The 24,738-nt window shown below is 58.3% G+C and overlaps 4 protein-coding genes and 3 non-coding genes across 7 annotated transcripts; 2 read left to right on the plus strand and 5 right to left on the minus strand.

Annotated features, from left to right (window-relative positions):
* Positions 1-1,131: 1,131 nt before the first annotated feature.
* On the minus strand, positions 1,132-14,538 carry TBRG4 (transforming growth factor beta regulator 4). Its single transcript, XM_062603999.1, has 11 exons — positions 14,461-14,538; positions 13,151-13,631; positions 10,541-10,858; positions 9,113-9,284; positions 7,393-7,550; positions 6,764-6,874; positions 5,571-5,715; positions 4,463-4,705; positions 3,655-3,766; positions 2,850-2,964; positions 1,132-1,309 (listed from the first exon to the last, which is right to left on the minus strand). Exons 2-11 carry the CDS (start codon positions 13,574-13,576, stop codon positions 1,208-1,210), a joined length of 1,902 nt encoding a protein of 633 aa, XP_062459983.1. The 5' UTR covers positions 13,577-13,631; positions 14,461-14,538; the 3' UTR covers positions 1,132-1,207.
* Positions 3,974-4,112, minus strand: LOC134156162 (small nucleolar RNA SNORA5). The gene has a single exon (XR_009961840.1). It is a non-coding gene; the product is annotated as a small nucleolar RNA SNORA5 (small nucleolar RNA).
* On the minus strand, positions 4,934-5,072 carry LOC134156163 (small nucleolar RNA SNORA5). The gene has a single exon (XR_009961841.1). It is a non-coding gene; the product is annotated as a small nucleolar RNA SNORA5 (small nucleolar RNA).
* Positions 10,201-10,338, minus strand: LOC134156161 (small nucleolar RNA SNORA5). The gene has a single exon (XR_009961839.1). It is a non-coding gene; the product is annotated as a small nucleolar RNA SNORA5 (small nucleolar RNA).
* A 3,145-nt stretch (positions 14,539-17,683) lies between the features above and the next one.
* On the plus strand, positions 17,684-19,706 carry LOC134156130 (cathelicidin-B1-like). Its single transcript, XM_062603958.1, has 4 exons — positions 17,684-18,861; positions 19,086-19,190; positions 19,299-19,382; positions 19,517-19,706. Exons 1-4 carry the CDS (start codon positions 18,478-18,480, stop codon positions 19,643-19,645), a joined length of 702 nt encoding a protein of 233 aa, XP_062459942.1. The 5' UTR covers positions 17,684-18,477; the 3' UTR covers positions 19,646-19,706.
* Positions 19,707-20,008: 302 nt separating this feature from the next.
* On the plus strand, positions 20,009-20,987 carry LOC134156117 (cathelicidin-3-like). The gene is made up of 4 exons (XM_062603931.1): positions 20,009-20,206; positions 20,426-20,533; positions 20,647-20,727; positions 20,813-20,987. Exons 1-4 carry the CDS (start codon positions 20,033-20,035, stop codon positions 20,903-20,905), a joined length of 456 nt encoding a protein of 151 aa, XP_062459915.1. The 5' UTR covers positions 20,009-20,032; the 3' UTR covers positions 20,906-20,987.
* A 934-nt stretch (positions 20,988-21,921) lies between these two features.
* LOC134156108 (cathelicidin-2-like) lies at positions 21,922-23,058 on the minus strand. The gene is made up of 4 exons (XM_062603902.1): positions 22,867-23,058; positions 22,668-22,775; positions 22,488-22,571; positions 21,922-22,068 (listed from the first exon to the last, which is right to left on the minus strand). Exons 1-4 carry the CDS (start codon positions 23,038-23,040, stop codon positions 21,958-21,960), a joined length of 477 nt encoding a protein of 158 aa, XP_062459886.1. The 5' UTR covers positions 23,041-23,058; the 3' UTR covers positions 21,922-21,957.
* Positions 23,059-24,738: the final 1,680 nt, after the last annotated feature.

Raw genomic sequence — 24,738 nt, forward strand, 5'->3', positions numbered from 1 at the left:
GGGGACGCCGGTGTCCCCTCCCTGCGTGTCCCCAGGGCATCACCCCGCGCCCGGGTACCGCTGGGGAGGTAGGATGGGTGCCTGCGCGGTCGCCATGGGAACGGCCCTTCTCCTCCTCTCGTCTCCGTGGTGATGGCGAGGAGGATGAGGATGGCTCCCTGGCAACACGGCGGGGGGTGGCGGTGGGACCCCTCTCTCTCTGGAAACGGTAGGGAAGAGATCCTGACGGATGGATAAATGGCGGTGCTGGTAGGACAGGTGACGCCCCCAGACCCCCAGTGACCCTTGGGAAGAGGCAGCCTCTGCCGCAGGACGCTGTGGGGAAACTGAGGCACAGCCCCAGGGCGAGGGGGGGCCGCCTGGTGCCGGGCATGGAGCGATGCCGGTGACGCCGGTGCCAGGAGCAGCCCCGAGCCATGACTCAGCAGCTCCAGAACCGCCACGGCCTCTGCCACGGGAGGCAGAGCCAGCACAGGGCTGCAGCCCACAGTGCTGCAGGCGGGGACACACAAGCACACGAGGCTGTGCCCCACAACCAGAGGAGATGGAAGGGACGTGCCAAGGAAGAGCAGATGGTCACTAATCCAGCCCCAAAGCCACTCCTGGCACCCGGTGCATCACGGCACAGAGGGTTTTCGTGGCCCATCTTGTTCCCCTAACCCAGGTTCACGTGTACTGTGGGACGCTGTGTGTGTGCTGTGGTAGAAGGGGAAGCTACAGAGGCACCAGGCCACGTCTGGGCAGGATCTAACCCTTCCCAGTTACACTCTCCCATATTCCCAGGGCACCAGACCTCTCCCACACCTGTTCAATGTGTCCCACTGCTCTGGGTGGAAGCTTCACAGCACCTGAACCAGGTGTCACAGCCCATCCTCCCTCCCCTCTGGCACTGCACAGCCGCCTGGGGACAAAGCCCTGCTAATAAAATGGGACTAAGAGAAGACAGGATGGCTCTTAATCCTTAGCTCAGCTCAGGCTGGCTTCCTCTGGGCACTGAGCCACAGCTGTGTGACAGGCATCCTGCTGAGCATCAGCATGAAGCTGTCTCCCTCCCCAGGAAGAGGCCAAGCTGTGTGGCCACCAGAAGAGACACCAACCAGCCCTGACCCCCACCACCCACCCAGCCTGCAGCACTGTACAGCGATGGGTTTATTCAAACACGTTTCCAACACAGAGGTGCTGCTGGAGCCACGGGGCAGTGCTGGGGTTAGCTCGCCATCTCCGTGGCCAGGGCCTTGTTGAGCTTGTCTTTGAGGTAGGCTGTCCGCTGCCGCTCCGCCTTCAGGTCCAGGAACTCGTAGTGGGGCACCTGCAGCAGGATGGGGCGAAGTAGAGATGGAGTCAGAGCCCTGAGATGCATAACAGCATCCTCAAGGAGTCTCTCCCACTGGGACATGGGGCACAGGCAGCCCATAGGCTGGTCCCCATCACAGCAGAGGTAGGCACTGAACTTGAGGCAGCCATGTGGATGGGTGAGAGCACCCAATGGTCCCATCCGGCAGTGGCATTGGCACCCAGGGAACGAACCACAGACAATTCAGGACTGTCCCCAAATTAACCCGCGTGACCACCAATGAACAACGGGGCTTCTGTGAGCAGCCGGGATGGCACAAAGCACTGGGACGGCCCTACTGACCACCCTGCCCCTTGCAGAGGAGGATGTGGGGCAGCACCTTCACTGTGAGGAGGCTCAGGGACCACCTGAGCACCAAACCGTGTTTAGTTTTCCATGTGGATGCAGAGTACGTGCAGGGCTCCATGTCCCTGCTGCCAGCCCATCCCATCCTTCTCCCTGTGCCTGTCCCAGCCTGGTGAGCTGCAGATGAAGTGTTTATTTGGAGGGCACGCAGCTGGGGGAGAGGCTCACGTGCCCAGCACTTGCTCTCTGGCTGGAGGGTGATGGTTCAAGCTGTGTTAGAACACTGGCACCAGCACGTCGTTCCTCAGTGGTGCCTCTGCCAGCCTGTACGAGGGAGCAGCCGTGTCTGGGGGGATCCCACCACCCACCCCTGCCTCTATATTTAGCAGGGCTGAAGCTGCAGGAAGCAGCACTTCCCTTCTCCTCCTCCTGTCTCCCTGAGCCTTCCCAGCCAGCCAGAGTGGGGGATTATGCAAGAGGCTGGAGAGAAACAGCGGCGGTGAACCTCGAACCTCACTTCACATCAGCCTCAAAGTTTGGCAGTGAGCTCAGAGAGCTGGAAGGAACACGCTGGGGAAGGGCTGAAGCTCAGGGTTCTCACATGGAAGAGCATCGGACAGGCAGGGGAGATCACAATAATGCTCTGGGGTGACGCATGGCCCTCCAGCCTTGAAAGAGCCACACAGCTTGGGCAGTGCTGAGCCCAGGCTCTGCAGGGCAAGGGGCAGAGGGATGGCTCCCTGCCCATGCTGGCAGCACGCTGAGCCACCCTCCCTCCTCCCCCAGAGCAGCCAGTACCAGAGCAGTGCTTGCTGCCTGCCAGGAGAGCTATAATTACCTCCAGAAAGCTAAATAATGCATGACCCCATGGCTCCAGCGCAGGGGATCAGCACCCTAAGACCTTGTCTGCTGTCCTCCTTGATTACCAATACCCCCACACCACCTTCAGGCTGCCTGGCAGGTGGCCTGGAGGGGATCACAGCAGCTAATCCCAGTGACAGCAGGCAGGAGGGCAACCTGCTGAGCCATCCTCATGGAGCTGTGGGCACCAGGGAGCGCTTGGGGCTGGCCTTGGGGTTTTGCAGGACCCAGAGACACCAGGAAGGTGGGGGGGGGGGGGGGGTTACAGAAGCCAGACCCCCCTCCATGAAGGTGTCTGCTCCTCCATCTCCATGGAATCAGAGATCCCTCTCTACCCACGGCTACTCACATCCACCACGACGAAGCCGGCTGCCTGGATGTGGCGCCGGGCCATGACGAAGCGGCCCAGCAGGTCCTTGCTTCTGTTGCTGAAGTTGGGGAACTCCCACCGGAGGAAGGCAATCCTAGGAGATGCAAAGGGGAGCGGGAGGCTGTGAGATGAAAGGCTGGCCATGGGCACCATAAGCAGAGCTGGCAGCAGCACTCAGATCCCAAGGCAGCCATGGCAGAAGGGCCCGCTCCAGCTCTGCTGATTGCCCTGTGCCAGTGGGACACAGATTTATCCTGCTGGAGCCATTACCCTGCCTCTGAGCTATCCAAGAAGCACTAGGACAGCAGCTCAAGTGAAATTTATCCACCATCCGTGCCTGACAGCAAACTGAATGGGGTGATGCTGCCTTTTCCAGGCAGGAAGGAGGCAGCTCAGGGCCCTGCAGGCAGCCAGGCTCCATAGCAGACAGACCTGGCAAAGGCTTTCTTCAGAGGGAAAACCATCGGCACAACCTGTATGTGACCCCCTTCCCTTGCTGTGCTGCCACCAGGTTATCTGGCCAGAGCAGCCCCTCACTACAAAATGCTACCCTGGGTGGGGATGGCACAGCCTTACCCCAATTCTGTCCAGTGCCCACCCCTTCTGCTCCCAAACAAGGGGGCACACAGCTGGGCATCACATCCTTGGCACACATCACTGGCTGTGGTGACCGGGAGGCATGGAGCCCGCAGCTCCCCCCCACCACAATGGCAGAGCCCTCCTTCTCCCTCTTCCCCCTGCAAGCTCCTGCCCAGCTGGCAGCCACAGCTGAGCCCAGACCCACCTCCTGGCACCTGATGGCAACAGGTTTGTCCCTTCTGGGCAGGGCAGATGGGGAGCAGCAAAGTTCTTCACAGGGAGAGGTTTATTTTCGCTGTTCACCACCATCTCAGCATCTGCATGGAGAGGGGGGGAACACAAGGACTCCTGAAATCCCACCTGGATGCTGCTCACACACCATGTCTCTCAAGACTGGTGATGCAGAGCATGCAAGGTCACACTACTCCCTTCCCAGAAAACCCATCCTTGCTGAAGCTGTGGAGCACCTCTGCACATACAGCCAGGGATGGAGTCTGCTTCCCAAGCATCTCCTCAGGCAGAAGACATGTCCATAGCCTGATTTTAGCCCAGCATCCCATGGGGAAGGGGATGTGGGGCTCATGGACCACAGAAGTGGCTGTGGCAGCCATTTGGCCAATCCTTGCCATGGAGGAGGCATGGATCGAATTTGACAGGGCTGCAGGAGAGCAAGGAGCTGGGGGAGCCTGGGGTGGGCTGCAAGAGCCCAGGGTAAAGCAGAGGAAGGGTGAGTAGGGCCAGAAGGCTCTCACCAGCCTCGATGCTGGTTGGCTGCAGGAGGAAGGCATTCCTCCTCCATCTGCTCCCCACAACTGTGCCCTGGGCTGCGGTTTCTGCTCTGCCATGAGTTGGAGGAAAAGATGAAACAAGGCAGGGCAGCTGCAATGAGGAGGCATGAGGCTGGAGAATGAGGGGGGTTAAACCCTGGTAGCTGTATCTGAGCCCTCAAGTTCAACTCCCTCCACTGCTGGGGTCCCGCTGCTGCCTGTAGAGGGGGCAGAAGAGGCACTCACCGATCTGCCAGCCGTAGATGGTGCGTGCATCAAAGCGCCCGTTGTCCTGGCTCCCCAGCACCCCCACCAAGGCCTCCCGCAGGCTGCTCTGCAGCAGGGTCACCTTCTCCCCTGCTGGCTCTGCCACGTTCAGCATCTCCGGCGGCAGGAATGGCCCCCGATAGTCAGGGCTTTCCAGCTTGGCAGCAGCATTGATATGAACAAGCTTCAGCTGTAAGTTTCGGGCCTTGAGGGACTGATCACCTGGTGGAAGGAGAGAAACAGAGCTCGGACATGGCTGAAAGCCCTGGCTCTTCATCTGGTGGCCTGTGTAGCCCGTGTGACTGCAATTCCTGGTTCCAATCCCCCCATGACGGTTCCCTGCCTACTGGCATAGAGGTACAGTCCACCAATGGCCAAATGCTGGGGGGGCTTGCAGGAAGATGGCAAAGCCAGAAATCCCTTGTTTGGCAGGGACAGCCCCACAGAGGCCAGTGTCTGTGGTGTGATTTTGTTCCCAGTGTCCCATGGGAAGGCAACATGGGGCTCACAGACCACAGAAGTTGCTGTGGCAGCCGGCTGGCCGGTCCCCACCACGGAGGAGGCAGGGATCGAATTTGACAGGGCTGCACCTCCCCAGCAGTCACCATTTGGTGAGGCAATACAAAGCCCTCCAGTCTTGACAGGTTCCCTTGGCTATCACTGTCTTGTTCTCCTCCTCCCCCATCACACACAGGCACAAATGCACAGCCCAGGGGAGCTGCTGGAGGCCATGGCTCTCATTAGCTCAACTCTCCTGGTGCTGCTGCCCTGCACTCTTCATGCCTGGGTAACCCTGCATGGAGCTGTGGGGGACATGTTATAGCCACCCCTAATGAGATCTATTTCCTCATGGTTCACAGAATTATAAAATCACTTGGGCTGGAAAGGACCTTAAAGCCCATCCAGTTCCAACCCCCTGCCATGGGCAGGGACACCTTCCACTAGACCAGGTTGCTCTAAGCCCCACCCAACCTGGCCTTGTTAACAAGCTGTTAACTCAAATTTAGATGGACCAGGCTCAGCACCCCCACTTCTTGTGGTCTGAGGTTCCTGGGCCCTGTCCCACTGTCAGAGATGCCCATCTCACCTTGGATCTGAGCGTGGAAGTCAGGTGCCAGCACTTGCTGCAGGTAGGGAGCCTTGGCCTGCTGTAGCACGCAGAGTGACCACACCAGATCTGTCAGCAGGTGAGGCTCCAGGCTGTGCAGCTGGCCCTGGAGCGCCTCATGGACCTGCAGAGAGGGAAACCAAACAGCTCGGCTCAGCACAGTGCTGCTGACATCTCGGTCTTGTGGACAACACACAGGTCTGGCAGCTTGACAGATCCCTGAGGCCTTATGGTGCAACTGATGTGCACCATCTCCTCTACAGCAGTACTTCTTCCCTGGGTTATCTACAGAAGGGAAGACATTAAGATCACTCCAATGTGTCCGTGCAGCTCACGAGCTGTGGTTTGCAGGCCCGGGATGCTGCATCACTGCAGGGTAATGGATCACTGCAGCCAGCCCTGCCACAAGGCAGTGTTCAGGAAAAGGAGGGCTGGAGGCGACAACCTCATCAGGATCCGCAGCTACAACAGAGCTGGAAGGGTCTGAGGCTGTGTGGGTGGTGTCACGGTGTCTGCCCAGGAATCACAGCAAGAGCCTGGAGGTCTGCACCCTCCCGGGGCTCTTCCTTTTCTACGATGTCTCAAAAATAAGTAGTTTTGCACTTGCTACAAAATCCCCCTTCACAGGACCATGACTAATGCTGACAGTGGGAGCCCTGGATGCTACTTCTCCACCTTGTCCTTCTCACTGTCCCAGGGAGACCTCCTGCTACCCAGGCTGGCCTGGCCACAAGGGATGGGCTGCCCTGCGGTGGCACATAGGGGCCTGCCAATTAGGGACACCCATATCTGATATCCTGGGCTGCACCACCTGCAGCGTGACCAGCAGGTCGAGGGAGGGGATTCTCCCCCTCTGTTCCACTCTGGTGAGGTCCCACCTGCAGTCCTGCATGTGAACATCCCCATGCTGCTTGTGGCTGGCAGAAAAGCACCCCTGCAGGGCCAGTCATGGACTAACTGGTTCAGCTGTTGCCCACACGCAGCCAGGGGAGCACAGTGAAGGTTTTTCAGCCTAGCCAGAGTTCTGGGCTCCCTTTTCCCATTCCCCACACCATTTACAGCTGCCTCAAGCCACCCAACAGCCATTTTCACACAGGGATGTGCTAGAAGGAGATCTGCAGCCTCCCTACCAACAGAGTTGATGAAGAGGGGGAAAGGAGGAAGAAGGTTACCATGTTGAAGAAATCCTCACTTCCACTGGGCTGGAAGTTCAGGCGAGCAAAAGACAGGATGATACTGCACAGATGGGTGACTGACAGCTGCTTGGTGTTGTCCAGGGCATACTAGGGGCAAAAGCAGAGGTTTAGGTTTGTCCTGTATCAGTCTAAAATCAGGGAAACACTGAAACTGTCAGCCAAGGATGCACACAGCCCCGTGGCAAGATGGGAAAATGAGAGCAAAGATGTTTTAGGGCTTCCCTGGGATTTTATCCTGGCACAAGGGAAAGCTGTGAGTGGAAGCAGAGCTCTGGAATATTCCAGAATAGATGCAAAATGCAGGCACATAAACTGGGGCAGAGGAGCAGCGCTGGCGCTTGGGGCTGGAGGCTCAGACAGAGCTGAGACCAGCCCAGCTCCACACAGATCCCCAGTGCTGACTTTAGCAGAACATGATAATCAAGTCCTGTCACACTCAATTACAGCCACTGGCTGGGTAGGGAAAACAGTGATGACATCCCAGAGAGCATCCTGGGAGAGGTGATGGAAAACTGCTCCCACCTCCAGGAACTGGAGTGGGTCATGGTTGCCCTGGTGCCAGTGGGAGCTCCCCAGCCCTCCCCAAACCTCCTCCTCCTCCTCACCTGTGCAATGGCCTCAAACAGTGGCAGGCTGAGCCACTTGAGGAGGGCGAAGGATCTGATGCAGCGCGTCACCTCAACGGGCGTCATGGTGGGGATGTGGGGTTGCAGGTCGGTCGCTATCTTCTGGAAGACCTGGGGCTGGTGGAAATTCAGTTTTCCTTAAAGGAGCAAAGAGAAAGGGGCAGCCACTTACAAGGAGCTGGTATGGGAGCTGTGCCTGGACGGGAGGTGGCAGCACAAGGAAAAGCACGAAGCTGTTCACTTGGAGCAGAGTGGTACTGCCCCCCCCCCCCCGCAGTTGCCTTGGCCCTATCCTTTCTGGTCAGACCAAGTCTCTACCACATCCTGCTGCACTCATCACCTCCCAGTCCTGGTGCCAACTCATGGCTCCAGCCTCCACATACTGCTGGTAGCAGAGTCTGACTCCAGTGTCTCTATCTACAGATCCTGGTCTGGCCAGAAGGGCCCTGAACTCCCTAAGGCTGTCAGAAACCTCATGAGGTTCAACCCTGCAATGATCAGCAACCAGGAGCACCAAGACCTGGAGGGGCCTGGGTCAGTGTGGACCAGCCAGGAGGGGACAGTCCCCACAAGAGGAGCACAGGCAGGGTCCGAGACCGGCTGCAGCAGCAATGACAGGTACAAACCATCCCCTCACAACAGTGTGGCAGCTACAAGCATTGAAGAGAAAGGTCAGCACAGAGTCCTGTCCAAAAGCATCTCCCCTGCAGTGGCTACAGCACTGCCAGAACCTGTCCAAACCATGTCCAGCCATTGTAGTTGCCCACTTTGTACATTTTAAGGCTGGGGAACTGCTGGATTAGCTTTGTGTATGACCCAGACTTATATATACTGTCCAGCTGCCCTTCCTTAGCTGAAGGACCTACAGCCCTGCCTCTGAGAACGGCACCCGGCATGGGTTTGGAAGACGTAGCACATGGAGCATCCACCACTCTCCTTGAAACTTGTTCCAGATTAACCAATTTACCAAAGCTGGTTACATCAACGAGAGAAGTACAAGCTCCTTCCAAAACCAGGTCTACTGGGTTATTCCTTTATTTTAAGGGTATAGCTAACTTATGAAGGCTGTCCAGGCCACAGTGGCTGTCAGAAGAGCTGTTCCCACCACCAGAAGCTGGGCAATCAACTGAAGGAGGGCTCCTCCTTGACTCTCCTGGCTTCCTTTATCTGTCCTTGTTTGTGTTTTCCACTGGCTACCAACAGTAAGAGAACAGAACCACGTAATATTGCACGGAAAGAGGAGCCAGAGAACTAAGGATCTTAAGCTAAATTAACAATCAGTGCTACTATGCTGTTTATAGACCTGCTGTGTGCTGGGTCTGTGACCATCATGTATCTGGTGGCTCTGGTCTAGCCTGGGGCCAGGAACATCACCATGATGGCTGTAACCACCCCTGTGTCTTGCTAGTGTTTGTACACTGCAGGGTAGAGGGGCTCCCTGACACAAGGACCACTCTTCCAAAGTGCACTCTCATCTCAAATCCCCTCCTTTCAACATGTTGGACGGAAAATGGCATATTTGGGTTCATTCTACCTGTGCTTGGAGCTGGAACTACCTTATTGTGCTGGATGGTATGTTAGGTCCAGCCTAATGCACGCCCATGAGCCTTTATCTGACTGTGGCAGCAATATGCCCAAAATCAACTGGACTCTACCGCCTGTAACATCCAGCAGGTCCCAACACAACCATGTTCCTTACCATAGGCAAAAATTAGGTCCATCAGGACGTTGAGGCTGAGCTCAGAGTGTTTCTGAATCAGGTGGTAGGACATGGCTCGGAGCAGAGGCACGCAGCGCCGGTTCTGGTAGGCCAGAGCCAACGTTATTTTCCGGATGTCATCGGGGTTGAACTGTTCAGCGAGCTCCAGAGCCTGCCAAGAAATGTTTGGAACAGCCATGTAAAGGGAAACCACAAAACTTGAGTACCTGGAGTCCTGCATCTAGCTCAAGTGAGTCCAGAGGCCACAAAGATGCTATGAGGCCTCCAGCACCTCTGCTATGGAGACAGGCTGAGAGAGCTGGGCTTGTTCAGCCTGGAGAAGAGAAGGCTCCAGGGACACCTTAGAGCAGTGCCTAAAGGGGCCAACAAGAAAGCTGGAGAAGGGCTTTTGCCTAGGGCAGGTAGGGAAAGGACAACGGGGAATGGCTTTAAACTGACAGAGGGGAGATGGAGATAAGATCTGAGGAAGAAGCTCTTCCGTGTGAGGGTGGTGAGGCCCTGGCACAGGTTGCCCAGAGAAGCTGTGGCTGCCCCATCCCTGGCAGTGTTCAAGGCCAGGTTGGACAGGGCTTGGAGCAACCTGGTCTAGTGGAAGGTGTCCCTGCCCATGGCAGGGGGTTGGAACTGGGCTAGTTTTAAGATCCCTTCCGACCTAAACAATTATACATCTAGGAAAGCAAGGTGCAGATCCAGCCTTCACACAGAGCTGCTACCAGCTGAGCCCCTCCATGGCTGATGGGGACTGGAACCAGCAGCAAGTATTTAGCACATAGTGAGGCTAAGCAGCTGGGAGGGAGTGTGAGGGGAAGCAGACCCTTTTTCAGCAGAATCTCCCTGCTGCCGGTTCTGCCTCCTGCAGCAGGTGGGACCTCAGCATCCACTCCATCCATAACATGCTGTCGGGCAAAGACTGACAGGGCAAAGGCATCCGCTGGTGGATCAGCACCCACTTTCCACTGTAATTTCCATGTCATTTGCAGGACACAAACCCAACATCATTAATTTGGGTTCTGCATAAGCCAACAACCCCATCAGATCCAGCTACAGCACTCTGCCCCGCCACATGCTGGTGTCTGCAGCATTTATTTATCCCCAGGGTCCAGGCAGAGGGACAGTGGGGCTCAGGAGCTACAGATGTTGCTGTGGCAGCTGTTTGGCCAGTCCCCAGCACGGGCTGGATGAGGACTGAATTTGACGCAGCTGCATTCAGGCCTCCTGCAGCGGTTCTCACCCAAGAAAGGACATTTCCCTACTCCAGTGAGGAACAGGGATGCACTGAGCCTGTGTGGAATTAGGGTTCCCACATGCAATGGGCTGAAGGTGATGGGACTTTCCCGCTGTTGTCACCTGCAGGGAGGTCGTCTGTCTGAAGAGAATGGAGATGAAAGTGAGAGCCCAAGCCCGTACCTTGTCCTCCAGCCGGTCCATCAGAGCTGGGGAGATGTGCCCGACCCTGCCCATCAGCATCACCACGGTTCGGGTGCCCTCAAGCTCAGTCCAACGCAGCTCCAGCTTCTTGATGATCTCATTCAGCAGCTGGCTCTCCTTCTCCTGCCTGACCACCAAGAACTCTGCCAGGGAGGCAAGATGCTTGAAGGTGAAGCGCCGCAGCCGCCACAGCACCTCCTGCTCCACTGACTGCATCTCCCTGCTGTTTCTGTCCATCCTCAGGGAGTAGAGGCTCTTCAGAAGGCTCACCAAGGTGTTATTCCATACGTGAGAAATCTGGCAGCAAAAAGAAGTAAGGGAAAGGTGTTGATCAGAGACAGCATGAGAGTATTGAGTTGCCAGTCATGCCAAACACCAGGCAATGCTCTCTTTATAGGAAGAAGCAATGAGGGGGAGGCAAGACAGACCTCCTTAGGCTGAGGACATCTAAGCTGTCCCTCACCATGACAGGAAACCTCTGCTCCCCCTCGTAGGTGTAGCCTGCATGCTCAGAATCAAACCAAAGTGACCCAGGCCCTGATGAAGAAGAGAAATCTCAATGCCTATATCAGAAGCTGAAGCCACACAAGGGTCCCAGCATGGATGAGCTGAGGAGTAAGCACACATGTCACTTAGAGAGCTCTCTCTGCCTCAGAAAAGAAGCTATACAGATTTGCTACCAGCTGGGTGGAATACTTACTCAGACTTCACCCTTCTCTCGAAGCATTTATGCTTCCTTGTGGTGTGACTGGTGAAATGAAGAGTGGTGGGGAAGAGTTATAACTCAGGAGCAGAAACTTGAGGGCCTCGGGGAGGAAACACCATGGGACTCCAACTCACCTCCACCCCTCATGTCAGATTAAACTTACCCTGAAAGCTCTGTTTTCTCTCCAGTGTCCCCAGAAGCATCTTCCCTGTAAGGCCCTGGCATGAGGCACTGGCACAGGCTGCCCCAAGAAGCTGTGGCTGCCTCATCCCTGGCAGTGTTCAAGGCCAGGTTGGACGGGGCTTGGGGCAACCTGGTCTAGTGGAAGGTGTCTCTGCCTGTTGCAAGGGGTTGGAACTGGATGAGCTTTAAGGTCCGCTCTAACCCAAACCATTCTAGGATTCTATTACAGGATTCTATGAAAGGAGGTTGGGCACGAATCCCACCAGCTGTTTGGAGCACCAGGACCTGCCCAGTCCATACTCTGCCCACTGAACTCTGCCTGCCCACCACTGGCTCTCTCACCAGCAGTCCCAGCATGAGGCAAAGCTCATGATTTTCCACCAGCCATTGGGCTTCCAGCTTTCACCTCTTTCAGCATTCATCAGTGAATGCTGTTTCCAGCCTCAGCTTCCCCAGCTGTGCTCTACTGCTGCTAGGCAGCACTAAAAGGCAATTACAGTCTGAAAGCTCTCCTGATTGGTATAAAACCAAATCTGATCCTTAGCACAACATTGTTTCTTATGGGCCCTTCAGAAAGCATCACTGCACCAGGTACCCTGGTACAGCGCACTGCACCTGTGCTTGACACAACATCCCAATGTTACAACATGACTGCAGAAATGAGGAGTTGCTTCGCAGTGTGGCTGTGCAGGAAGGAAGTGAGGCAGTGCTGTGAGACATTGAATTTCAGGCAGGAGGGACCATGAGGGTTTGGGCAAAGGCTTTAACTCTCTGGCCTGTCCAAACTCCATCACTTCCACCAGCATGGCAAATTCCTGAAGTTCAGCACCTCGGGCACAAGAATGACCTGAGCCCTGCCTCAGCGCTCTGCTAAAATGTAGAACAAAACCACATCAGGATGCAGCTGGGAAAGGAGCAGAGCTCATGATGTAGCCCAGTGCACTCAGGTCACAACAAGAACCAGACTGCTCCTCCAGCTGATGCTTCACCTTTTTTCCCCATTCACATGTACAAAACTCACCTCACTATGAGCCTTCCTCCTCAACGCTGTCCTGCCCCATGCCTCAGCTACTGTTCAAAATCTCTGGCTTGTGGACATAAGGACGTTGCAAGCCGATTAATTTCAGTTTCTCTGCACCAGTGTTTTTGCATCTACACAATGTTCAACTTACATTCACTTATCTACATCTGTGGCTGCAGTAACAGCTCACTGGAAAAGAACAAGCACGTCTGCAGCAAGTTTGCTTGCTTTACATCTCAAAATTCCTAGCTACACCCCCCTTGGCAGTTTCCAACACTGCCTCGCTTGTCGTATCACTTGTGCAGTGTGACAGCTTGGCTTTGCCAGCGCTGGGGCATCCCCTCTCCACCAAGGGGTCTTAAGGACCCTTTGCAAGCCCCTTTGATCAAATGGGGTGACAATGACACAGGACCAGTAAATCAGAAGGAGCAAAAATTTCAATCCAAATACAGTGGCAGAGAACCATTGCGGCCCATTACAAAGCTAAATGGGCAGCCTTCAGACAAATCCCACCTCTCTGCTACCCTTAGATGGGGTTTCGGAAGCAGAGATTATGGATAAAGATGAATACAAGGTGTCTACAGAACACTTGTACACTCAGGGCCCTACCAGGAGCACTGCCTGCTTTTTACCTGGTATTCCTTCCCCAAACTGGTTCTGCCACATGGAGGGAACTCACCTGGGAATCCATGATGCTGACAAGCTGCTGGAATCGCTTATCTAGCACAATACTCTCTGTTTCCAGCTTTTTTTCTGCTGCGAGCCGTGAAAGTTGAGTAATTATTAGGGAGGCCTGGTTGCTAGTAAGGGGATGGAGTTCAGCCAGCTGCAGGAGCTCCTGAGGACTCGTGGCTGTTTCAACCAGATCCCCGATCAATTTGTACTCTTGACTTCTGTTGTCCTCGGCCAGTTCTTTGACTGAGAATCCATCTGCCCAGCTGGAAGGGCTTGAAGTATGAAATGAAGCGAGAGGCGCTGGAGGCAGAGCTCTTGCCACCGCCACCTTCCCAGCCGGCACCAGCAGGGATGCCGGGACTGCCGAGGAAGGAGAGATTAAGGAACCGAAGTGCCGCCAGCAGCAGCGTCGCACCAAGCGGGCGGCCATGGTGGAAGGCCGGGGCTGGTAACCGGCTGGGGGTCAACACCACATGTCAGGAAAGCTGTGAAAGGAAGAGAAACACTTCAGGTACAGGAAAAGTTAATAAACACATGGTGGCCAAATTCTGGTAACGGTTGTGTTACTGCCTGTGGCAGGGGGTTGGAACTGGATGATCTTCAAGGTTCCTTCCAACCCAAAGTACTCTATGATTCTATGATTAGCAATACTGGATGCAAGGGGGCAATAAAAGGTTTCTGATGAAAACAAAACACTGCTGTGGTAGAGGCACTTCCCCGCTGGGGCTAAACTCCTGTCAGATCCCCTTAGGGGCTGCTGAACTCATGTGGCTTCCCAAGGTGGCTCGCAGCCACTTCAGAACAGCTGGCTGCAGGTCTGGTGCACACCCAGCTCCGCACCAGCCCTGACTAGGCCTCACCCGTCCCCCGCAGTGTTCAAGGCCAGGCTGGACAGGGCTTGGAGCAACCTGGTCTGGTGGAAGGTGTCCCTGCCTGTGGCAGGGGGTTGGAACTGGGTGAGCTTTAAGGTCCCTTCCAGCCCAAACCATTCTGGGATTTGATGATTCCCCTCCCCGCTGCTCCCGGTGTCCCCACACCACTTCCCTGGGCTCCCACCTCCCCTGCTCTGCCCGCGCACCTCACAGGCCCGGGGCCTAGCCCCGCCGCCGGTCGATCCCCCTTAGAGGCCCCACACCCCGAGCCCAGCCTTCCGCCCCAGCCTCTTGCTCTCAGCGCCCCCGGGCCCGCCTCTCCCCACCCCGCCGCAGGCCCCACCCGACCCGACCCGACCAGACTCGACTCGACCCGACCCGACCCGACCCGGCCCGGCCCGGCCCGGCCCCGTCCAGCCCTCCGGCCGCCGCCGCGCCTGACCTCGCCCGCCCCAGCCGCACGGCGGGCCGGCACGGAGGCGCCGCACGCATGTACGCCGGCGCAGCCTGACTGCGTCATACACCGCAGCAAGCGCCCATTGGCTTAGGAGGAGGCACTTCCGCTGCGCAGCGGCGGTGGGCGGTGAAGGCGGCGTGGTAGCCATGAGGCACCGGGCGTGGCGGCGGGTCCGGTTCCGGTGTGTTGGGGGATGGTTTGGGTTGGAAGGGACTTAAAGCTCATCCAGTTCCAACCCCTGCCATGGGCAGGGACACCTTCCACTAGACCCTGTTGCTCCAAGCCCCGTCCAGCCTGGCCTTGAACACTGCCAGGGATGGGGCAGCCACAGCTTCTCTGGGCAACCTGTGCCAGGGCCTCGCCACCCTCACAGGGAAGAACTCCTTCCTCAGATCTCATCTCAATCTCCCCTCTGTCAGTTTAAAGCCATTCCCCCTTGTCCTGTCCTTTCCTGCCCTTATCAAAAGCCCCTCTCCATCTTTCTTGCTGGCCCCTTTAGGCACTGGAAGCTGCTCTAAGGTCTCCCTGAAGCCTTCTCCAGGCTGAACAAGCCCAGCTCTCTCACCCTGTCTCCACAGCAGAGGTGCTCCAGCCCTTGGGACATCTTTGTGGCCTTCTCTGGACTTGCTCCAACAGCTCCATGTCCTTCTTATGTTGGGGCCCCAAAGCTAGATAGAGGGCTGCAGCAGGGTCTCAAGAGAGCAAAATACGGGGATAGGGTGGGTGAGCTCAGGCTGCTGTGAGCAGGAGGTGTGCTTGGGGTTGCTTCTCTACAACTCCAGGGGCTGAGCCCCCATGCTGATTCCTTCATCACCCTCCTCCTTCCTCAGACCCCTTAAAGCCCTATCACGTGCAGCCCTTTTGGCTAGAGGGCTTCTTGTGGGTTGGATTTCCCTGCAGCCCTCTCCAGGCTGCAGGGCTGATGGAGCAGCCGTGTCCTCCCCTTTGCTGTTGAGGTTGTCACCAGCAGAAGTTACCCATGTTCTGCCTCACCCACCCCCTGTGTTTCCTTTCCTGCTCTGTCCGTGTCCAAACAGATCAGGGCCCGGCTGTGAGAACTAATAAAAGGCAAATAAATCTGTGGGTTGCCAGGAATGAGGAGGGGCAGCTCAGTCTTGAGGTGGTCAAATAAAGTGGGGACTGATTTATGAGCAGGGTGTTTTCCGCAGCTCTGGGCCTTCGTGTTTGCTTTTGGGGGTGTTGCTTACCCCTGCTTCCAGCACAGGGTGAGGAGTTGGCCTGAGAGCACAGCTGTAGCTGTGTGGGATGTGATTTCCCCAACTAAAACTCTCCAAGCTTTTCCCTTTCTTGTTCCCAAAATGGCCTCACGGGATTTCATGTCTGTTGTGAAAGAGTGGAGCCTGCTCAAGGTTTATACAGGACACTTGAAACCAATACTTAGAGGTCTTGACACTGGTTTTGGTTGCTGCTAAATCCTAAGTTTGACCTAGTGCACCCTCCTGTGGGACCCAGCCTCTTGCATTGGGCATTGTCCCAATTTCTGCTCTCTACAAGTGTCCAGCACAGTGATCCTGCTTTCTGACCAGCTCCCCCCCTCAGGATCTTGAGCTTCACCATCCCGTGGTCACCACAGCCGATGCTGCCCTGACCTTCTCATGTCCACCAGCTCCATCCTGGTTTGTAAGCGGGAGGTCCAGTGGAGCACTTCTGGCTCCTCAGTTGCCTGGTTCTGGAGCCATCTTCCAGGCCCCCCATGGACTGATGCATCCAGTTCTGGACCAGCAAGTCAAGAAGGGCACAGACAGAGTGGAGAGGGTCCTGAGGAGGGCCAGGATGATGGCCGTAGGGCTGGAGAACCTGCTCTAGGGGGAAGATTGAGGGAGGTGAGTCTCTTCTCCCTGGAGAAGGCTTATGGGGACCTCATCCCAGTGGTGGAGGCTTTCAAGGAGCCATGAGGAGAAGACAAGGGACAATGGGTACAGTGAGAGGTTTCATCTCAATTTAGGTTATACAGTGAGTCATTCCCTGGAAGAACCTCCCCAGGGGCATGGTGGGGTCCCCATCACTGGAGGTTTTCAAGATGAACATGGGGTGCAGGACAATTCTATATAGGGTCCCTTCTCCATGGAAGTTTGGACCTTGTTGCACCTGGATCTTTCCAGGGCCAAGCTGGGCTGTCCCATAGATCTGTGATCGAGTGTCCATCCCTGGGGACTTCCCATGAGCTGTGACCTGGGTGCGCTTGTCCCTGCTTGATCTACAAGCTGCTGGCAGAGCGCACTCAACGGCTTTCACCAGCCACGCAGCTCTGAGCCTGCTGGCTGGCTTTGGGCTTCCACTCGCTGTGCATGGCAGTGCAGATGGTTGAGCAGAGGGTCATCTTCCGGGCAGGGTCCCTTGAGGTGCTCCTGGAGATTCCTGCTTGGCTTCGGAGAGGGCGGCCGCTCCCAAGGCTGGTGCTTGGTCAAACCCACCGTGTTTGCAGAGAGCTACAGGTGTCTTCATTGGCGGATGTTTCAACCGCCCAGCCATAAAACATCACCGGGGGCTGGAAAGCCCCGGCCGTGGGGCAGGGAGGATTCTTCATCCGGCCCCATGGGAGAATGGGGTTGAGAACAGAGGGTGTCACCCTCTGTCCCCACCAAACCCGGGTCAGCTCTGTGGTGGTCACCTGTAAGAACATCGAGTCCAACTGTTAACATGCCACTGCCAAGGCCACCACTAAATCATGTCAATCAGTGCCACATCTACATGTCTTTTAAATCCCTTGAGGGACGGTGCCTCCACCACTCCCTGGGCAGCCTGTGCCAGTGCTTGACAGCACTTTGGGGAAGAAATTTCTCGTAATATCCAATCTGTCCCTCCCCTGGTGCAACTTGAGGCCGTGTCCTCTTGCTGCTTGTTGCTTGGGAAAGTAACTAGTTGAAGGATGGACTGAAGGATGGACTTCACCTGACTACAACCTCCTTTCTGGCAGTGGTAGTATTGTAGAGGGCAATAAGGTCCCCCCTGAGCCTCCTTTCTCTCCAGACTAAATCCCCCCAGGTCCCTCAGCTGTTCCCTATCACACTTGTGCTCCAGACCCTTCACCAGCTTCACTGCCCTTCTCTGGACCTGCTCCAGCACCTCAATGTCTCTCTTGTAGTGAGGGGCCCAGAACTGAACACAGGGTTTGAGGCACAGCGTCACCAGTGCCCAGCACAGGGGGATGATCATGACCAGCGGGGCCAGGCTACGCTACTGCTGATACAGGCCAGGATGACATTGGCCTTCTTGGCTGCCTGGGCACAAGCTGCTCATGTTCAACTGTCGACCAACACCCCAGGTCCATTTCCATGGAGCAGCTTTCCAGCCACTCTTCCCCAAGCCTGGAGCATTGCATGGGGTTGTTGTGACCAAGTACAGGACCTGGCACTTTGCCTTGTTGAACCTCACACCATTGTCCACAGCCCATTGATCTGGCCTGTCCAGATGCTTCCTACCCTCCAGCAGATCAACACTCACAGCCAACTTGCTGTCATCTGGGGGTGTACCTGATCCCCTCATCCAGGTCACTGATAAAGTCACTAAACAGACTGGGCCCCAACACTGAGCCCTGGGGAACACCACTTGTGACTGGCCACCAACTGGGTTTAGCTCCATTCACCACCACTCTTTAATCCCAGCCATCCACCAGTTCTTTACCCATCCAAGCTGTGAGCAGCCAGTTTCTCCAGGATAATACTGTGGAAAACAGTGTCAAAGGCTTCATTCAGCCCTATGGGAGACCGGGCCTGGGAAACCCAACCTGGTGTCACCCTATGTCCCCATCAGACCTGGCTCAGCTCCTCGGTGGTCACCTTGGCATGGTGGTACCCAGGACCAGCACCCTCCATGGAGACGTTGTGGTTCAGCATCACCCCTGTCCTCATTTCACCCTCCCTGGGTATGCAATGTGCTCCCATGGGGGACCCCCATTGTGGGGGGACCTCAACCCTGTGGCCTCTCTTCTGCTGAGCAGTGCTGGGCCAGCTGCTGTGGTGGCATGGGTGTCAGAGGGGGATGGACTCGGCTCCTGGCCGGATTTGTCCCCCTGGGAATTCCCCAGTGTTACAGGGGGAAGTGTCAGCCCATGGGAACGCCCGTGGTGGCTGTGCCAGCACATCCAGGGCAGATCCCATAAAAGGGCTGCCGGCACAGAGGGTGGCAGGAGGCAGGATGAGGCCGTGCCAAGTACTGCTGCTGCTGCTGGGGCTGGCCAGAGCCACCACACCGGGCCCAGATGGATCCACACTGGGATCAGCTGGATCCATCCCAGTGTCCCTGCCAGGGCTCTGGACCGTGAGCTATGAGGATGCTGTCTCGGCAGCTGTGGAGCTGCTCAACACAAGGGTCATCACTCCCTATGTCCTGCGGCTCCGGGAGGCACAGCCCCGGCCCGGCTGGGTGAGTGCTGAGCTCCTCCATCCCCACTGCACCCCGGTGGTGCAGGTTCCGTTCCTTTTCAGGGCTGTATCGTCCCGTTTTGGGGCTGGGTCTGACCTACTATGGGGATGCTGCCCACCCAAGCTGAGGATGGGGCTGGCCCATCTCCGGCCTGGATGTGGCTCCTCCTGGGGCTGGATCCCTGAACCAAGTGGGTCCCTGATGGGTCCTGTCCCCTCTCCCAGCCTGGGGACCTGCAGCACCCGCAGGAGCTGAGCTTCAGCGTGGAGGAGACCTCGTGCCGGGCATCGGGGATGGCCACCACTGCCTGCAAGAGCCACTGGTTTGGGGTGAGGCTGCATCCTGTGGGTCCCCAACAGGGAACCCGAGGCACAGGGAGCGGGGTTCAGGCTCCTCTCGGCCTCGTCTTCCCCGTGTCCCACTCTGCTTCCCCACAGGCAGTAAGCTGGTGCCACGGCTATGCCTTCCTGGAGCAGCAGCAGCCCATGGTGGAGCTGTCCTGCGAGAAGATGCCCATCACGGTAAGGAGATGTCCCCACTGCACCCCCTTGGCTTTGCTTCTCTCCCTGGCTGCTGTGGGACACGTCCCCCCTGGGGGTCACCCAGCCCCCCTCGCCATCCCCCCAAGGTCTGACACCGCTGCTTCTCCTCCCAGCTCGGCCCGATCCGGAAATCCGGCATCAAGAACCTTTTTGGCAGGATCAAGGAGCGTTTCAAGGGCTTCTTCCAGTGCAGCAAGGTCTGGATCCGTGACAAACTCAACCTGAAAAAGCCTAAATCCTGAGCGGGTGATGTCGCATCCCTCCTGCCCCGTGATCCTGCCCAGGCGCTCTGCTTCCAATAAACATCCCTGCAACGATCCCAGTGTCATTCCAGTCCTGTGGGTCCCCGCGCCGCACTGTCCCTCTCTGTGCCCCGATAGGGAGTGGGGGAGCTCCCTGGTCCCACCGTCTCCCCAGTGCCCAGACAAGGGGCTCCAAGGCAGTGGGGTTGTGTCCCCAGTGGGGACTGCCAGCACTTGGGACACGCTTAAGGCCCCCACCATGCCGTGTCCCCCCCCACAATAACTGCCACTCTGTGGGCTGGGGCCAGGCATTTCCGGAGGGGGGATGTTCCCCAGCCTCCCGGAGCAGGGATAAAAGGGGATGCAGGGGGTGGCCATGGGACAAGGATGCCGCGCTCTTGGGCACTGGTGCTGGTGGTGCTGGGGGGGGCCTGCGCCCTCCCTGCCCCGGCCCCCCTGGCCTACACCCAGGCGCTGGCTCAGGCTGTCGACTCCTACAACCAGCGCCCCGAGGTGCAGAACTCCTTCAGGCTGCTCAGCGCCGACCCAGAGCCTGCCGCGGTGAGTGGCACCACACAGGGACCCCCCCACCGTGATCCCTGACTCAGGCTGCCCAGTGCTGACCCCATCCCATGGGGACATCAGGGGGACACCAGGTTCTATGCATGGGGAGGGGTTTAGAGGTGCGGGGCGGGATGCAGGGGATGGTCCTCACTGGACTGGCTCTGAGTGCCTGGGGTTGGGTGTCGTTTCTCCCTGGTCACCCTGTCCCCATCCCAGAGCATCCAGCTCAGCTCCCTGCAGCACCTCAACTTCACCATCATGGAGACGCAGTGCCCGGCTCGCTCCAGAATCCGCCCCGATGCTTGCGAGTTCAAGGAGGACGGGGTGAGAGGCAAGGGGAGTTCTTGGGGGGGGGGGGGGTGACACCTCCTGTGGGGTCCCTAACCTAGGGCCATTCCCCCCTGCATGTTCCTGCATTCAGCCCCTGCTCTCCGCAGCTCGTCAAGGACTGCTCTGCACCCGTGCCCCAGCATGGCGGCTCCGTGCTCGGTGTCACCTGCATAGACTCCACCACAGACGTGAGTTGGGGGATCCCAGGATGCTGCAGGGCCTGGAGGGGGACGTGGGGGTCCCCTCACCCTGTGACACCCCCTCTCCTCACAGCCTGTCCGGGTCAAGCGCTTCTGGCCGCTGCTGGTAACAGCCATCAAGACAGTGGCTGCTGGTGTTGGCATTTTCAAGTCCTTCAAGGGATGAGCCCCCCTCGAGGGGCTGCCATCTCCTCCCCTTCCAGTTTGGTGTCCCCCTCTTCCCCAAATAAAGCTGCTTCCCAGCCCCACTGTGCCTTTTCCTGCTGCTATCACCCCACTGGGGACTGGGTACATGGGGACAGGATGGGGGTTGATGCTGATGGAGGAGGGTCCTGGGGTGGGAGCTGAGTCCCACACATGGGCCTGGCATCATCTAAGCCCCACGGCACTGCCAATTCCCCAGGCCTCATCCTGGCACTGGCCTTATGGGGGGTCTTGCCTCCTTGGGACTGAGGCAGCACCCCAAGAGCAAAGGGTCCCCCTGGAGCTTGTGCCAGCCATGGGGTCCCCATAGGGTATGTGTGGGGCACAAACCCAAGGGACTGTTGGCCCATGTGGGGTGGGGGGGAAAAAGGGGTTACATCCCCAGGGGCCACGGGAGCCAGGGCTGCAGCCATGACCATGGTCTGGGCAGTTTTGGGTTGCAGGGGTCTCCATGCCCCAATGTCCCCATCCAAAACCGCCTGTGACAGCACTGGTGGCACAGCTGAGGCCAGTCCGTGTGCCCCAGCAGGGCATGGGTCAGTCACCGGGGACCCCTGGGAGCTGAATGCCCCATGGCCCTTCTCTTGTTCTCCATCACCCATAGGAACGATGTGGGCAGTAGAGCCCTCTTGTATCTCCATGGGTAGCCCATGGCCCTGGTGCCTCCCCCACCACCATCACCATGGTTTTGGGGGTACAGACCGCTGTGAGGACAATGACGCCATGGGAGTGATGTGGGGAGGGATGGGAATGGTGCCTTTTTTGGGAGGCGGGTGCCCTGGGGGCTTCCTGGAGCAAAACTGGGCCCTGTCCCCACTGTCAACCCCATGTCCCTTCAGGTTCAAGCTCTTGATCCCCAAGGTGGGGATATTGGGAGGTATAGGGCCACCCATAGGGACGATGTGGGCACTGGAGCCCTCTTCCCATGTGCCTCAATTCCCCCCCCCCCTGCACCCCAGGAGGCAGCCAGGAGCCAGCTCACACACACGGACCATGAACAGCCCCTTTATTGGTTCAGCCCACGCGGATGGTCAAATCGGCTCTGCCGCTGATCCTGATCTTGGGCCTAAAGCGCCGGATCTTGCCCAGGAAGCGCCCAAACCGGCCACGCTGGACCAGGACCGGCTGCCGAAGGGATAACGAGGTCATCGGGATGCTCCAGACCCTGCATCCCACCTGGAGACCCCACACCTTGGACATTGCACCCAGGACCCCACATACAGGACCGCACAGTGAGGACCCCACAGCCCAGAGCCTGCACCCAGGATCCCTGTACCCGGTTCCCCACACCCAGTCCCTGCTCCCACCACCCCTGCAGGACCGCGCACCCAGCACCCTGCACCCATCAACCCATGGGTGCCCCAAGACTGCCCCATCGCACCCTCCACTGCGGGCTGGAGTTATCCTGGTGAGATGGAGACATCGGGTTATCCCTTCTGGGGATGGCAGGCCCCAACATGCGGGGAGGGAGGGAGGGAGGAAGGACCCTGACACCCATGGGTGCCCCCACCCACTGTCAGTGGGTGCTGACCCCCAAAACTCACGTTGGAGGAGGCATCATTGCAGCTCAGGTCGATCTCAGGGGAGCTCTGCAGGAACTGCACTGGCCCTGAGCACTCCCTGATGACCTGGGGGGTAAGACATGACACCCCAGGTCACCCCAGGGGCCCCGCTGAGGACACCCAGGACCACTGTGGGTGTCCTCCCCCCATCCCCATCCTCACCCCATTCTCCTTGAAGTCGCAGTCTTCGGGGTTCACGCGGGAGCTGGGGCTGCACTCCGTCTCCATCATGCTGAAGTTGAGCATCCGCAGCGTGGTCAGCTCAAGGCCCTGTGGGGACACAAGCGTGTGTGTGGGTCACTAAGGGGGGGAGGGGGGGGGGGGAATCATCGTGGGGGGGTCCCTGTGTGGTGCCACTCACCGGGGCGGGCTCGGGGTCGGCGCTGAGCAGCCTGAAGGAGTTCTGCACCTCGGGGCGCTGGTTGTAGGATTCAACGGCCTGAGCCAGTGCCTGGGTGTAGGCCAGGGGGGCCGGGGCAGGGAGGGCGCAGGCCCCCCCCAGCACCACCAGCACCAGTGCCCAAGAGCTCGGCATCCTTGTCCCATGGCCACCCCCTGCATCCCCTTTTATCCCTGCTCCGGGAGGCTGGGGAACATCCCCCCTCCGGAAATGCCTGGCCCCAGCCCACAGAGTGGCAGTTATTGTGGGGGGGACACGGCGTGGGGGGGTCCTGAGCATGTCCCAAGTGCTGGTGTTGTCACATCTGGTCCCTACTGGGGACATGGCCCCGCTCCCCCAGGGAGCCCCTTGGGGGGAGTTGTGGGACCCCATTGCTGGTGTTGGGGCAGCAACACCAAACCTCAGGGGTTGCCCCATCTCTGTGGGGTGTTTCCTTGCCCCCCAACCTGTGTCAGCCCCACACACGCACACATATGACCCCAAAACATCTTTATTCCAGCTGCACTGGGGATGGGGGGCGGCGGGGCGTCCCCAGGAGGGATGTGCCAGCGCGGGGCCTGAGACGCTCTGGTGGCTGTGAGGAGGAGGAGGATGATGATGATGATGGGTGACCTGGGTTGGTGCCGACTGCTCGTGGGGTGCCGGGGGAGTGGGGCTGGGTGCTGGCCCTGGGCTGTTGGAGGAGAAATAAGGGTGAGCTTCACTCTGCAGCCAAAACATGTCCCCAAAGTGGGGGGGACACATCCCCACCACTGCGCCCACCAAAGGCTTGGGGACACGGAGCCCTCACCGGCTCCTTGCTGCACTCCACCATTGACAGTGGCACGTCGGGCAGGAAGGCAAAGACAGAGACCTGGGCCGTGCACCGCTGCACCTGGGGACACAGACCCTGAGCACCTTGGGGACACCTTTCTGTCCCCCTCCATGTGTCGGGGTCCCTGTCCCACGCTTACCCTGCCCGGCCGGGCTTGGCAGGCGGCCCCGCGGCGGTCGGGGAGGTTTTTGGGGCAGGCGGGCTGCCGGGCGGTGAAGTTGATGCTGAAATGGGTGCCCCAGTCGAACGTCTGCCGGGAGAACAAGGACCTTGGTGGCTTCCCAGCGCCCATGGGGAAACGGGGCCCGCCGGGATGGGTGCCGGAGCTGCATCCCCCCCCCCCAACTGCCCACCCCGCTCCTACCGTCCTGGCGACTCCCAGCATCTTCAGCAGCCGCAGCTCCTGCCCGTGGGTCTCCAGCACCGAGCGTGCCAGGTCACGGGGAGCCGGCAGCGCCGGAGGCACGGCGGCACCCGCGGCCAGCAGCACGGCTCCCAGCACCAGCGCCATGCGGCCCGGAAAGCGGAGGGAACCAGGGAAGCGGCCGGGATCGGGGATCGGCTGTCAGCTCTGCGCGGGGCCCCAGCTCCTCCGGCTTCGCCTCCAGGATAAACACTGGGCCCCGCTGCCGTGGGGAGGGGATCGGGTTGCCGGTGTTTTCCTTGGCCGGGTGCCGTGGTGGGTGCCTGCCCGGACCTGGCGGAGATGCCGGGCTGATCCCCCACCGCGGCCCCTTCCCTCCGTACACTCCCCATTTCACAGCGTGACAGTACAAGCGATGACCCCGGGACGCATCCCGCTCCTCCCGAGCCGGGTGTGAGGGCATCCTCCCGGCTCCTATGGAAAGAAAACCCAGGAACTGCCTCCCCTCTCCCTGTTTCTTTACAGTTATGGGGATGTTTTTAAACCCCTCTCACTGTGCTCAGAGCTCAGACTTGTCTAAACAGCCTGGCCTCCGAGGGAGATCACGCCATCAACCTTCCCACCCCACTTGGAAATGCCACAGCAGCTGGCCAGG

This window comes from Pezoporus occidentalis, unplaced genomic scaffold, assembly GCF_034315485.1.
Source record: "Pezoporus occidentalis ecotype Australia unplaced genomic scaffold, CSIRO_AGI_Poc_V1 ctg82, whole genome shotgun sequence".
Classification (NCBI taxonomy): Eukaryota; Metazoa; Chordata; class Aves; order Psittaciformes; family Psittacidae; genus Pezoporus; species Pezoporus occidentalis.

Coding starts and splice junctions, on each gene's coding strand:
- TBRG4 (XM_062603999.1), bottom strand. CDS start 13,576: ATGGCCGCCCGCTTGGTGCGACGCTGCTGCTGGCGGCACTTCGGTTCC. Junction 7,551..9,112: donor GGACCTAATTTTTGCCTATG/GTAAGGAACATG, acceptor TGCTCCTTTAAG/GAAAACTGAATTTCCACCAG. Junction 6,875..7,392: donor TGTTTGAGGCCATTGCACAG/GTGAGGAGGAGG, acceptor TTTTGCCCCTAG/TATGCCCTGGACAACACCAA.
- LOC134156130 (XM_062603958.1), top strand. CDS start 18,478: ATGGACTCGGCTCCTGGCCGGATTTGTCCCCCTGGGAATTCCCCAGTG. Junction 18,862..19,085: donor CACAGCCCCGGCCCGGCTGG/GTGAGTGCTGAG, acceptor CCCCTCTCCCAG/CCTGGGGACCTGCAGCACCC. Junction 19,191..19,298: donor GCAAGAGCCACTGGTTTGGG/GTGAGGCTGCAT, acceptor GCTTCCCCACAG/GCAGTAAGCTGGTGCCACGG.
- LOC134156117 (XM_062603931.1), top strand. CDS start 20,033: ATGCCGCGCTCTTGGGCACTGGTGCTGGTGGTGCTGGGGGGGGCCTGC. Junction 20,207..20,425: donor CCGACCCAGAGCCTGCCGCG/GTGAGTGGCACC, acceptor TCCCCATCCCAG/AGCATCCAGCTCAGCTCCCT. Junction 20,728..20,812: donor GCATAGACTCCACCACAGAC/GTGAGTTGGGGG, acceptor CTCTCCTCACAG/CCTGTCCGGGTCAAGCGCTT.
- LOC134156108 (XM_062603902.1), bottom strand. CDS start 23,040: ATGCCGAGCTCTTGGGCACTGGTGCTGGTGGTGCTGGGGGGGGCCTGC. Junction 22,572..22,667: donor GCGACTTCAAGGAGAATGGG/GTGAGGATGGGG, acceptor CTTACCCCCCAG/GTCATCAGGGAGTGCTCAGG. Junction 22,069..22,487: donor GCAATGATGCCTCCTCCAAC/GTGAGTTTTGGG, acceptor TCCCTTCGGCAG/CCGGTCCTGGTCCAGCGTGG.